This window comes from Aquarana catesbeiana, linkage group LG04 (genome assembly GCF_042186555.1).
Source record: "Aquarana catesbeiana isolate 2022-GZ linkage group LG04, ASM4218655v1, whole genome shotgun sequence".
Classification (NCBI taxonomy): Eukaryota; Metazoa; Chordata; class Amphibia; order Anura; family Ranidae; genus Aquarana; species Aquarana catesbeiana.
Window position 1 is genome coordinate 244074431 of NC_133327.1, and position 13934 is coordinate 244088364.

The window sequence follows — 13934 nt, forward strand, 5'->3', positions numbered from 1 at the left end:
AGTTCAGGGCAGAGATAAAGGATTCTCAACCCAAAATTCTAAAAACGATAACGTTTTCTGCTGCAGACAGAATTCTGGAAGCTAATCCCTAGATATTAACGAGCCAGAGAACTTCATATGGCTGAAGGGGTTGTCATGCTCTGATTCAAAAGACACAAGGATAGTCATTTGATGTCGCTGGAACGTAACTGTGTCTATGCTTATCCTGTAATATTTATAGCTGTTTAAAGCGAATCTTCGCTGCATCTGAGCACTACAAACCAAAAACACTATTTAATGTGTGCTTTATTTTGTTGAAAAATCACTTTGAAAAGCACACTCCTAGCCATTTCTGGCTGTGGCCATTTTGAGTAAGGGCAAATGATTCATGTAGCACAGGGGCCGGCAACCTGCGGTCCGCACCAGGGATGGTGCAGCTAAATGTCCGACCTGTTGCCGCCAAATGTCTGGCCCGTCAGTGCACATGATGAATTCATGTGTACTTGGCCCACGGACATTTTAAGTAAGAGCAGAGCAGGGAGCAGGAAGCTGAATGAGAACATGGGAGAAGACACAGCAGTGCTGATAAGACAGCAGGAGCTTCCGGAGTTAACTTTCCAGGTGATTGGTTGCTAGGTGGTCCTAGCAACCAATGACCAGCTTGTTAATATGAAAAATTGACCCTGGAAGCTCCCGATATCTCACTCAGCTTCCTGCTCCCTGTTTCGCTCTTCTCTGTCTTCCTTTTTGCATAGGGCAAGGCAGGAAAGGGCAGAGTTGCGGGGGGGGGGGGGGGGTGTAAGGGGTCCAGAATAAATATATATACTGTTCTGTTGTTCATGTGTAAAAGTAAATGTTATTCAAGTTTTCTTGTGTTTTGTTGATTATTGTCATACAGCAGGATAGGGATCAGGGCACTACTATAAAGTGAAAACCATTAGTTTTCACTTTATAACACCAGAATCAGTGGCCTGGCCTGGCCAGGGTGAGTATAAGTTGAACAAACAAATCACTGAAGGGGGGCGTGGGTGAGTGTGAGACCCTGCAGAAATGCCATAGCCTCGACTGAGTGAACTTGTATGCTCCCTCGGGGTGATCTGGCTTTGTATTAGTGAAGCACCTTAAAGTGTGGTTAACCTGTACTGTTATTACTATGTTAGGATTATTATAATCTTCATTTATTAGCAGGTAAATGCAGCCCTCCATGCATTCACATACATTGAATCCGGCCCTTAATTGGAAAAAGGTTGCTGACCCTCGATGTAGCATATACTTCCTGGAATCCACCTGCCTTAGCTCAAGCATGCATGTAAGAGAGTATGCTTAGTTGAGAGCCCCTCCTGAAGACTCTTAGGATGTATGACATGAAAAAAACCCAAAAACTTTTAAAACACATAAATATGATATACTTTACTATCTATTTACTAATGCGAGCAGCAGAAGGATTAAAAATAATCAATGTTAAATTGGGAGAGTGAAGTTCCACTTTTAAGTGAGACAGTGAAAAATGCTCTGACCTAAACAGGGTATATTTCACACATAGATCCATTCCTTTGATGACCTCATAACTGATGTGAACATGCATTACTTTCCCAGCTCAGCTCACTCCTATTCTGAAACTCACTCACTGTCTTTCTTCCTTTCTCTGTCTGTCTTTAAATATACATCCTGCAGAACGTTCTGTAGTTCCTATTTAATTGCTAATGCAAATTCCAATGTTCACGTTAGCTTGACCTCTACAGAGTTCTAATTAGATGTGGCCTTTGCACTGGAAACTGTGCATGCTTATCTTATTAGCGAAAGCTCATATATTATACATACTGAGCAATGGTTTGCATGCTATAAATGATATACCAGTGGTCAGCTTAATGGATCTCCGTTTTTTTTTCTTTTGTAGATAAATGTACTTCAGTCCAAAAAGAGATCTGAGATTTTAAAATCTGTAAGTACTAAATGCATGTTTATCACCTTGAAATATAGAACAGCTCTTGAGGAATGTATTGTCTTTTATGTCACTGATTGATGGATAAGTGCCCATGATTGGTTTACAGTTCTTTTTTAAAATAAAGGCTGATCACCAAGTAGATTCTGATTGTAAATTCATCTAATATTATTATTTTTTTTTTTTTTTTTTTTTTGATGTAGGGGTAAAAAAAATTAGAACACTTCATCCTGTATATTAATCTCACCTCTTCTAACCCATCTTAAAAGTACTATTTTTGCATTACGTTTCAAGTAGTGAACCTTAACCACTTGTCTGTCAGCCTGATGTTTTGAACATGCAGGCTGGGAAGCCCTCTTAGTTGTTGCTGCAGTTGCGTAGACCTGTGAGCTTGTCTCAAACTCAAGGATCTCACCACTATAGTGCCCAGCAGATAGGTATATCCCTATGTTATTTAGCTCTCTTGACATCTATAAAAATCTGGACAGTCTAGTGGCATGATGGCTAGCAGTTTTGGGTTTAGATTCCACCTAGGACAATTCTGTATGGAGTTTGCATGTTTCCTGTCAGTATGGCTTTTCTTCAGGTGTTTGTTTCCATTCAAAAGTCCTAAAATATACTGGTAGATTATTTGACTTCCCTAATTATCCATAGTCTAAGTGCTGTAGGGACCTAAGATTGGGAGCTTCTTGGGGAAACGGTGACTAAAGTAAATAGATTTTTTTTTTTCCCTCATTTTTATATCAAATTTAATGTTCCAGATCCCAATGGCCTCTTGCACAAAAAGCTCAGTACAGTGTTTTTTTCTTTCACTGAGCTAAAATGTTGCCCATTTTTCGCAATGTGCCTGTGCACACAGGCGCTTAAAGGCTAAGTTCACCGTTTTTTTTTTCCTTCTAAATTACAGCTCCCCTATGTACCTAAAAATGCATTATTGTGCACTTTCCATTAATTCCACACTGGCTTACCTAACTCTCTTCATAGCTGTTTAAGCACTTCAGCCCCGGACTATTTGTCTGGCAAAAGACCAGAGCACTTTTTGCGATTCAGTACTGCGTCGCTTTAACTGACAATTGTGCGGTCATGCGACGTGGCTCCCAAATAAAATTGACGTCCTTTTTTCCCCACAAATAGAGCTTTCTATTGATGGTATTTGATCACCTCAGTGGTTTTTATTTTTTGCGCTATAAGCAAAAAAATAGAGACAGTTTTGAAAAAAACGCTTTTTTACTTTTTGCTATAATAAATATCCCCCAAAAATATATATAAAAAACATTTTTTTCCTCAGTTTAGGCAGATAAGTATTCTACATATTTTTGGTAAAAAAAATCGCAATAAGCGTTTGATTGGTTTGCGCAAAAGTTATAGCCTCTACAAAATAGGGGATAGTTTTATGGCATTTTTATTAATAATTTTTTTTTTTACTAGTAATGGCGGCGGTCAGCAATTTTTATCGTGACTGCGACATTATGGCAGACAGATCAGACACTTTTGGCACTATTTTGGTACCATTCACACTTATAAAGCGAATAGTGCAATTAAAAATGCATTGATTACTGTGTAAATGTGACTGGCAGGGAAGGGGTTAACCACTAGGGGGCGCTGTAGGGGTTAAGTGTGTCCTAGGGAGTGATTCTAACTGTGGGGGGGATGGGCTATGTGTGACACGACACTGATCACCGCTTCCAATTACAGGGAGCTGTGATCTGTTTCAGTGTCACTAGGCAGAACGGGGAAATGCTTTTTTACATCAGCATTTTCCCGTTCTTTCTCTCTGTGAGACGATCGCGGGTATCCCCGCGGACATTGAGTCAGCGGGACCCGCGATCACACTCGCGAAGCTCGCGGTGGGCACTTGCGTGCGTCTGCAAGCCGCTTCTTAAAGGGCAATGTACAGGTACGTTAATATGCTTGTACGTGCCCTTCTGCCGAAGTATATCGGCGTGAGCCGGTCGGCAAGTTTTTAAACACACTGCTCGGTTTCTTCTGCCTTACTTCCTGGACAGACTTTAGGTCACAACACAGGAAGGAGTTGACCAGCTGAGGGTAAATGATGTGGAGTGTGTGCTAATGAGATCAGCTGGTCAACACCTTCCGGTGTCATGACCTAAAGTCTGTCCAGGAAGTAAAGCAGAAGTAATCGAACAGTGTGTTTAAACAGTTATGAAGAAAGTGAGGTAAGCCTGTGTAGAGTTAATGGAAAGCTGTTTTTTTATTTTTGCAAGAAGTACATTAATGCTATATTGGTACATAGGGGAGCTGGAATTTAGAAAAAAAAAAGTGAACTTAGCCTTTAAACAAGCACGGAGTATTCCTCAGTGAAAAATAAAATCTGCTTTCCTCGTCAGTCTTTTTGCGCCAGTGTGCGTAAATACGCACATATGCGCACAAATACACGCATCAGAGCATAAATATGAACTCATTTTCCCTAGGAAGGTATTGTGCAAGCAAATGCGCATATACGCGCAAAACAACCACTCCAAATTTACGACCAAAAAAGCAGAAGCTCAAACATTGGTACCGTGTGCAAGAGGCCTAATAGTTTTTCAGACTAACACTACTTGCTGTCTGATGTGTATGTTATTTTCCAATGGTTTAATTTTTTTTAACCAGTTGTGGACACTGGTTTGATCATGTGTGGTACACATGATCAAAACAACTTTATTGATATGCATAAGTTATTAGCACTAGGGTTGCCAGTTCGAATCCCAACCACGACACTACCTGCCTAGAGTTTGCATGTTCTCCCTGTGCCTGCGTGGGTTTCCTCCGGGTTATCAGGTTTCCTCCCACACTCCAAAGACCTGCTGGTAGCTGATCCTGTCAAAAAAACAAACTGCTTGTCTCGGTGTTTATAAGCACTATTCATGGGCAAGATGGGTAGATCTAAAAGTAACAATGTCATTTTGTATCTACTTTTGTTATATTCATCATCACATAAAGGGATGATCTTGGTTCTGCATATAATGTTCTTAAAATGTTTGTTACCCTTAACAAGAAAAAAAAATAGATCCTGTTCCATTAAAGCATGAATAGCAGCACAGTGCTTGTGTCATTTGGCCCCCTGTATAACCTAAAAAACCTGGCTGATCCTGCCTGGTTCTGCCCTCCCACCTGTAAACTGACCACGGTTTATCATAGCTGCTGAGCCCTGGCACCATGGTCAGTTTACGTGCCTCCGTCATCCGCAGCGCTTCCTTGTCCTCTCTCCCCTCCCCGCCCTGCCTGTCAGCTCGAGACACTGCCCGCCCCTCCGCTTCAGATGCTATAAAAAATGATATTATATTTATACCATCCCATCTGTTATATAACAATATGTGTTCCAGTGCCTGTGCTGTATAAACTGTGCCAATTTCTAACTTGTATCAGAGCGTGTCCCAGCGCTCACGTGACTGCTTGTCTCTCTCCTCTCCTCCCCCTCCTTTTGGCTGACGTCAGTGGGAGTTCTTGGCCCCTCCTGCTATAGCTGTCAGCCGGGGAGAAAAGAGCACCGAGGAGTCAGGTGAGCGCTGGGAAATGCTCTGAGATCAAGTAGAAATCAACATTTTTATACAGCACAGGCACTGGGACACATATTGTTCTTTAACAGATGGGATGGTATAAATATAATATAGTGGCTTAACTAACAAGTAGTAAAAACAAATAAAATTGTATTTTTAATAAAATGAGTTTAACCCCTTATTAACCCTAAGTTTTTTCTAATCATCACTAATGGACCTGTTCTTCCCCTTCTCACCTTAACTATTTTCTATTTTTCTAACATTTCATATTTAACCACTTGCCGACCAGCCGATATACGGCTGCAGGTCAGCTCTATTGTGCAAATCGGCGCACAGGTACGGCGGTTCATATTATAGATATAGCGGGGAGCGTGCACGGCGCCGGAGCCGTTGCTTGTGGCCAGCGCCCGCGATGTCCGCCGGCCACCCGCGATTGCTTCACAAAGAGCCAGAATGGGGTCCTGTCAATGTAAACAAACAGATCCCTGTTCTGTCAGGGGGAGTAGAGAGAGATGTCTGTTCCTAGTGATTAGGAACAGCGATCTCTCTGTACTCCCAGTCAGTACACTCCCCCCAGTTAGAAACACCTCCCTAGGACACACTTAACCCCTTGATCTCCCTCTAGTGTTAACCTTTTCCCTGTCAGTGACATTTATACAGTAATCAGTGCATTTTTAGAGCTGTATAAATGTCACTGGTCCCAAAAAAAAGTGTCTAATCTGTCCGCCGCAATGTCGCAGTCCCGCTAAAAATTGATCACTGCCATTACTAGTAAAAAAAAAAAAATAAATTCCATAAATCTAACCCATATTTTGTAGACGCTATAACTTTTTGCGCAAACCAATCAATTTTTTTTTTTTTAAATCAAAAATATGTAGAAGAATACATATTGGCCTAAACTGATGGAGACGTTTTTTTTTTTTGGATATTTATTATAGCAAAAAGTAAAAAATATTATTATTTTTTTTTTTTTCCCTAATTGTCGGTCTTTTTTGTTTATAGCGCAAAAAATAAAAACTGCAGAGATGATCAAATACCACCCAAAAAAGAGCTCTATTTGTGGGAAAAAAAAAGACATCAATTTTGTTTAGGTACAAGGTCGCACAACTGCGCAGTTTTCAGTTAAAGCGACGCAGTGCTGTATTGCAAAAAATGGCCTGGTCATTAAGGGGGTAAATCTTTCCGGGGCTGAAAGTGGTTGAACTTCTTTTTTTAGTTTTCTTAATTTTTTTTTTAGGGTTCCTTTAAAAAAAACAAACCATCAAAAGCTTTTGTTTATATATATATATATATATATATATATATATATATATATATATATATATATATATATATATATATATATATATACTGTATTTATTGGCGTATAACACTCACTTTTTCACCATGAAAATCGGGTGCAAATAGCATGTGCGTGTTATACGCCAATACTTCAATTTTAGCTGCCTCTGAGGGGACAGGGAGGGTGGCAGGATGAGTGCCATCAGATTAAATACAGTGAGAATCTCCTGTTTACTTGGCGGCCTCTGTAATAGAAAGTCCCGTCTCCAGGGCCGCCATTGGACCACTGTTCTGTCTATCATAGGAGATTCTCACTGTATGTAATCTGTCGGTGCTTGTCCCACCCCCTCCCTGTCCCCTCTAGGCTGCAGATGGGCATCGATCAGGCTGCACTGATGGCAGTGGTGAGGCTGCTGCATTGATGGCAGTGGTGAGGCTGCTGCATTGATGGCAATGGCAAGGCTGCTACATTGATGGCAATGGTGAGGCTGCATTGATGTAGACTAATGAGGCTACATTGATGGCACTTGTGAGGCTGCAGATGGGCATTGATCAGGCTGCATTGATGGCAATGGTGAGGCTTCAGATGGGCACTGACCCTTATTTTGCTTCAAAGTTCCTTATTAAAAATTTTAGTATTTTTCCTGAAACTTCCCTCATAAAATTAATGTGCGTGTTATACGCCGATAAATACGGTATATATATATTGTAATGCTTTGTATCAAAATCATAATTTTAGTATCAAAAGTCAAAGAAAAAAGAAATTGCGCTAGGTGCATAAAAATTGTGATAAGATGAAAAAAAGTTCCTGCTGCTGTGCACTGTAACCCCGATACAAGGGCACAAAAACCAAAATATAATACAGAAAGTGCAGCGCTGGACATGTGAAGTGAATAGTGAAATTTGCTAAACCAATTAATAAACTAGTGAAAATTAATCAAAATCAATATATAAAGTGGTGACCTATATATATAGATTATAAATTATTTTTAAACGTGAACATATGAATTAAGAAAAGTGAGAAAAAGTTCCTGTAAATGAAAACTTTTGAAGGTACATAAAAGTCCAAAGCAATGTATTTGATGCGATGTAGATTTCAGGGGTACATCTTCAATGATCAATGTTGCCCACCACCGAATAAATGAATAAAAGGCTTACCAGAAAGCCTGTGACCGCCCTTATTCAGGGGGGTCAAAACAGGCTTAGCAGATATGGGGGGACCGCCACAGGGATACTCCAGGGGACACCAATGGACCGGTGCGTCAGGACTCCTTGCCAGATAACGAACCAGCCGACAACCACTGTAGATGTTCTCCCGAATCCTGTCCTCTCATGGGGCAAACTGCACAGAGTCCTGACCTCAACCCGATAGAACACCTTTGGGATGAAATAAAATGGAGACTGTGAGCTGGGCCTTCTCATTCACATCAATACCTGACCTCACAAATGCGCTTCTGGAAGAATGGTCAAACATTCCCATAGACACACTTTTAAACCTTGTGGTCCCATAGGCTCCCATGTCCCAGCCATTGTCGGTGCTCCCTCCTACCTCCTGCAGCTGCCCCTGGCTGGCACAGGGGAGCCGGGTCATGTAAATGGACTAGAATGGCCTGAAAATAGGTAAGAATATTCATCTTTTTTTACCCCGGATAGTCAGCATAGGTGTCATGGGGAGAAATTTTTAAGACTAGAACGGTTTTTGACTGGAATTCTACTTTTATGTGATGCCAAAGTTCTTGCTTAGTTAACAGGCCCATAGTAGAAATTTAAAGTATAACTACAGGCAAAACTTTGTTTTCTAGTTTTGGATAGAGTAGAGAGGGATTAGAACCTGTCTCTTTTTATTGCTGTCTGTGCCACTGTTATGGAGATTCACCCTCTCTATTTGTCCTGTTTACCAATAACGTTGAAAGTAAAATAAAATCACAAATTTTGGGTTGGTCCCAGAAAAGTAATAGAGGGGAAATCTTCCAATGGGGAAACTAGTTCTGGTGACCTGGAATTTCCTTTAATTTGCAGGGAATGTCTCTCACTTCCTTTGTTGGTTATGGGACAGGAAGTGAAGGCAAATCTTTGCAATGGGACACAGATGGCAAAAAAAAAAAAAAAAAAAATCTGACAGGGGTTATAACCCTCTCTTACCCTATCCAAAATGTAAAAAAAAAGTTTTGCCTATAATTCTACTTTTAAATTTGCCCTGTTCCATAATGGGTGTACAGGTGTAAAAGCTGAAGTGGGTAAAGTTAATTGTTAATCTCTTCTGAAGGCTACACTCCATGTGCAAAGTTTAACAGAAACCTTTAAAAGGGTTAGCCTAGGATAGCCCAAACGGCAGTTATGGGTTGTGGAATGCAGCAACTTTAAACCAGAAATACAGTTTTCCTCTGCTAGCTGGTTACTATTGGTTGATGTGCTTTGCACCTGATTGCTGTAATTTGTCAAATATATTTCAAACAGTAATATTCCTTATTTGCATGTAGTCTCTTTTAAACCACGCTACTTAATTTCAGTTCATAACCGCGTTTTGATGTTAACCAGCAGTTCCTCTTTAACACTAAAATTTTGATGCACATCTTCCTTATTTAAGTACTAAAAACTGAATTTTCCTCAGATTTTTTTTCTTTAATTATTTGCAAAGTAACCTGTTCAAATTAATGATAAATGCAGATAATTACTGTTTCATTTATGCTCTGGTCACAGTGCATACCCAACATATCTCAGCGAGTCTGGGCAGAATGTACCATATGATATGCACAGTGTTGGTAATTAAAACCAAATACAAGTCGGAGTCAACTTATAGGTTAATAAAATTGAAAACTTCTGAGTCTGCAAATCCTTCCAGAACATCATCCATAATGCTGTTGTGTTTTTTTTTTTTAAAGAAAAGTTTAAAAGGAAAGGAAAATAAAAGGCATTTACATCTAAAATGTTAATGGTCAAATGATTTACCTCTTTCTGTTCATCATTAGATTGATTTGTGCACTCATTAATTCTCTAGGGAAAGGGAATGATTCTGCAGTATCCCCACATGCACCGTGCACTTTTTCTGTATATGGAGCAGCGTATTGATCTCTGGACATCCTTCTTGTCTGCAGCACAGTTCTGAGCTGCCGTGTATCTGTAGCTCTACTGTATGAGCTGCTACTGCTGCAGAACTCTGACAAGCTGCTTTAGTTTTTTTCCCCCCGCTCGCAGTACAGAGCTCTATAACATGCTTACAGCTAATAAAACATAGGCTTTTTCTAGACGAAAGCTGACAGCAGGGAAATGTTGTTGTAGGTTTTATGAAATGTGTTTGTAGGACCAGGAGAATGGGTTTGTACAGGTTTTGCTGAGTCACTGAATGCATGGATTTTAAATGTTGTTTTCCATGTTTTTTTTCTAAAGAGACCTGCAATGTTACCCACAGGGAATTGTTGATGTGTGCATGATCTGCTGCAATTACTGCATGTTTATAATTATTTGTGCAAGGAATTTCTTGCCTAATAGTTTGTTATTTTTTTGTTAACAGATGCTGTCCTTTATGTATGCCCATCTGGCTTTCTTCCACCAAGGTTATGACCTTTTCAGTGAACTTGAGCCGTACATGCAGAATTTAGGCAAACAGGTAATTATTTGGCATATGTAAAAACTTCTCTTGCTACAGCTTGATGGAAGACATGACGCTTAATCCTTTTTTTTTTAATTAGATGCACTATACGTTATAGAGATGCAATTGTTTATATTTGCATACAACAGAAAAGGGGCAGGGCTTCATGCCACTAAAACTTTTAGCGCAATATTGTATTATTGCTTGATTTTGTTAGATGAATTAAAGCATATGTACATCCTAACAATGAGCTTTTTTTGCTTTTTTTTTTTTTTTTTTTTTTTTTTTTCTTTTATTTGCTTCCTTTTGGTCTGTTAAATATTCCACCTTGTCAGAAATTCAGAGCTGTTCTGTGCACATGCTCACTTCCTGTGTGAAATTAACCCACCCAGCCCTTACCTTGGGACTACAAAATGATTAGCCTTTATGTTGTGGAGATGGGAGTAAGAGCAACAATTATAGGGCTCTGTTATTATGTTATCATAATGGGGGATTTTAATTATCCAGACATAGGCGGAGGGAGGGAACCACGCATTCATCTAAGGCTCGCCGGTTCCTAAATGTCTTCCATGGGTCAGTGTTTAGACGCACCAACTAGAAATAAAGCGTTACTGGATCTACTGATTACCAACAATACAGACCTGATCACAGATGTGGAAATACGGGGTAATTTAGGTAACAGTGATCACAGGTCAATTGGCTTCAGTATAAATCACACAAATAGGAAACATAAGGGGAATACAAAGACAGTGAATTTCAAAAGGGCCAACTTCCCTAAACTACAAACCTTGCTAGAAGGCAAAAATTGGGATAAAATCTTAGGAACAAAGAACACGGAGGAGAGATGGGTTTGCTTTAAGAGCATATTAAATAAGAGCATTAGCCAATGCATCACATTGGGTAATAATTTTAAAAGAGCGAACAAAAGTCCTGGATGGCTTAACTCCAGTGTTAAAATGCCTATAAAAGCAAAGGAGAAGGCCTTCAAAAAATACGAGGTTGAGGGATCATCATCAGCATTCAGACTTTATAAACAATGCAACAAGAAATGTAAGGGTGCAATAAGGACGGCTAAGATAGAACATGAAGGACACATAGTGGAGGAGAGCAAAAAAAAATACCAAGAAATTCTTTAAGTATGTAAACAGTAAAAAAGGGAGGACAGACCATATTGGCCCCATAAAGAATAAGGAAGGATATCTGGTTACAAAGGATGGGGAGATGGCGAAGGTATTGAATTTATTCTTCTCCTCAGTCTTCACGAGGGAATCGAGGGGCTTCAGTAACCAAAACTGTAGTGTTTATCCTCATGACACATCACAGGAAGCACCTCCATGGTTAACAGAGGACAGAGATAAAATTAGACTTGGGAAACTTAACATTAATAAATCACCAGAACCAGATGGCTTGCACCCGAGGGTACTGGGGGAACTCAATCAAGTAATTGCCACACCATTGTTCCAAATTTTTATTGACAGTCTACTGACTAGAATGGTACCAGCTGATTGGAGAAAAGCCAATGTAGCACCAATATTTAAAAAGGGCCCAAAATACATCCCTGGGAATTACAGACCAGTTAGCCTAACATCAATAGTATGTAAACTCTTGGAGGGGATTATAAGGGACTATATACAAGATTTTAGTCATGAGAACGGTATCATTAGCAGTAATCAGCATGGATTCATGAAGAATCGTTCTTGCCAAACCAGTCTATTAACCTTCTATGAGGAGCTGAGTTGCCATCTAGATAAAGGAAGGCCCATGGACATGGTGTATCTGGATTTTGCAAAAGCATTTGACACAGTTCCCCATAAACATTTACAAAATAAGGTCCATTGGCATGGACCATAGGGTGATAAGTACATGGATTGAAAACTTGCTACAAGGGCGAGTTCAGAGGGTGGTGATAAATGGGGAGTACTCGGGATGGGTAGTGGGGTCCCCCAGGGTTCTGTGCTGGGACCAATCCTGTTTAAATTGTTCATAAACGAACTGGAGGATGGGGTAAACAGTTTAATCTCTGTATTTGCAGACGATACTAAGCTAAGCAGGGCAATAACTTCTCCGCAGAATGTGGAAACCTTGCAAAAAGATTTGAACAAATTAATGGGGTGGACAACTACATGGCAAACGAGGTTCAATGTAGAAAATGTAAACTAATGCATTTGGGTGGCAAAAATATGAATGCAATCTATATGCTGGGGGAGAACCTCTGGGGGATTCTAGGATGGAAAAGGTCCTAGTAGATGATAGACTCGGCAATGGCATGCAATGCCAAGCTGCTGCTAATAAAGCAAACAGAATATTGGCATACATTAAAAAGGGGATCAACTCCAGAGATAAAACGATAATTCTCCCGCTCTACAAGACTTTGGCCGGCCGCACCTAGAGTATGCTGTCCAGTTCTGGGCACCAGTCCTCAGGAAGGATGTACTGGAAAAAGAGCGAGTACGAAGAAGGGCAACAAAGCTAATAAAGGTTCTGAAAGATATTCGTTATGAGGAAAGGTTGCAAGCACTGAACTTATTCTCTCTGGAGAAGAAACGCTTGAGAGGGGATATGATTTCAATATACAAATACCATATTGGTGACCCCACAATAGGGGTAAAACTTTTTCGCGGAAGGGAGTTTAACAAGACTTGTGGCCACTCGTTAAAATTAGAAGAAAAGAGGTTTAACCTTGAACTACGTAGAGGGTTCTTTACTGTAAGAGCGGCAAGGATGTGGAATTCCCTTCCACAGGCGGTGGTCTCAGCGGGGGGCATTGATAGTTTCAAGAAACTATTAGATAAGCACCTGAATGACCGCAACATACAGGGATATACAATGTAATACTGACCTATAATCACACACATAGGTTGGACTTGATGGACTTGTGTCTTTTTTCGACCTCACCTGCTATGTAACTATGTAACTGATAAACCACCTGTAAGGCCTCTTTAAAGCATTGCCTATGGACAATTTTGGGTACTATATAGTTTTCTGCAATTTCATTCGGTATGCACACTTTTAAGGCTTGATCTGTTTAATCTACTTCCTCCATGCAACCCCATCATTTATATTTTACCAAAAAAAAGGGTATAATATTTTGTTTGCACTCAATTTCATTTTAGTGCATTTTTTCCTAAAAATATGCGTTTGATAAATAGCTGCGCAACTATCATGCAACATAAAAAATTGCGCCTACTACCATTTTATTTTCGAGGGCCTCTGCTTTCAGAAAATGATATCATTATTTGGGGGTTTAACCACTTCAGCCCCGGAAAGATTTACCCCCTTCCTGACCAGAGCGCTTTTTGCAATTTGTCACTGCGTCGCTTTAACTGACAATTGCGCGGTCGTGCGACATTGTACCCAAACAAAATTGACATCCTTTTTTTCCCCCACAAATAGAGCTTTATTTTTGGTGGTATTTGATCTCCTCTGCGTTTTTTTGATTTTTTTTGCGCTATAAACAAAAAAAGAGCGACAATTTTGAAAAAAACGCAATATTTTTTACTTTTTGCTATAATAAATATCCTCAAAAAATGTATAAAAAAACAATTTTTTTCCTCAGTTTCTTCATGTATTTCTACATATTTTTGGTAAAAATAAATTCGCAATAAGCATACATTGATTGGTTTGCGCAAAATTTATAGCGTCT

At 39.8% G+C, this 13934-nt stretch overlaps 1 protein-coding gene across 2 annotated transcripts in view; it reads left to right on the forward strand.

Moving 5' to 3' along the window:
* The window catches only part of ACAP2 (ArfGAP with coiled-coil, ankyrin repeat and PH domains 2), a 176500-nt gene that overhangs the window by 75091 nt on the left and 87475 nt on the right, over positions 1–13934 (forward strand). For both annotated transcript variants that reach the window (XM_073626342.1, XM_073626343.1), the window contains exons 7-8: positions 1877–1921; positions 10214–10309. In XM_073626342.1, the coding sequence (XP_073482443.1) occupies positions 1877–1921; positions 10214–10309 (141 nt within the window). The remainder of the gene's footprint in view (positions 1–1876; positions 1922–10213; positions 10310–13934) is intronic.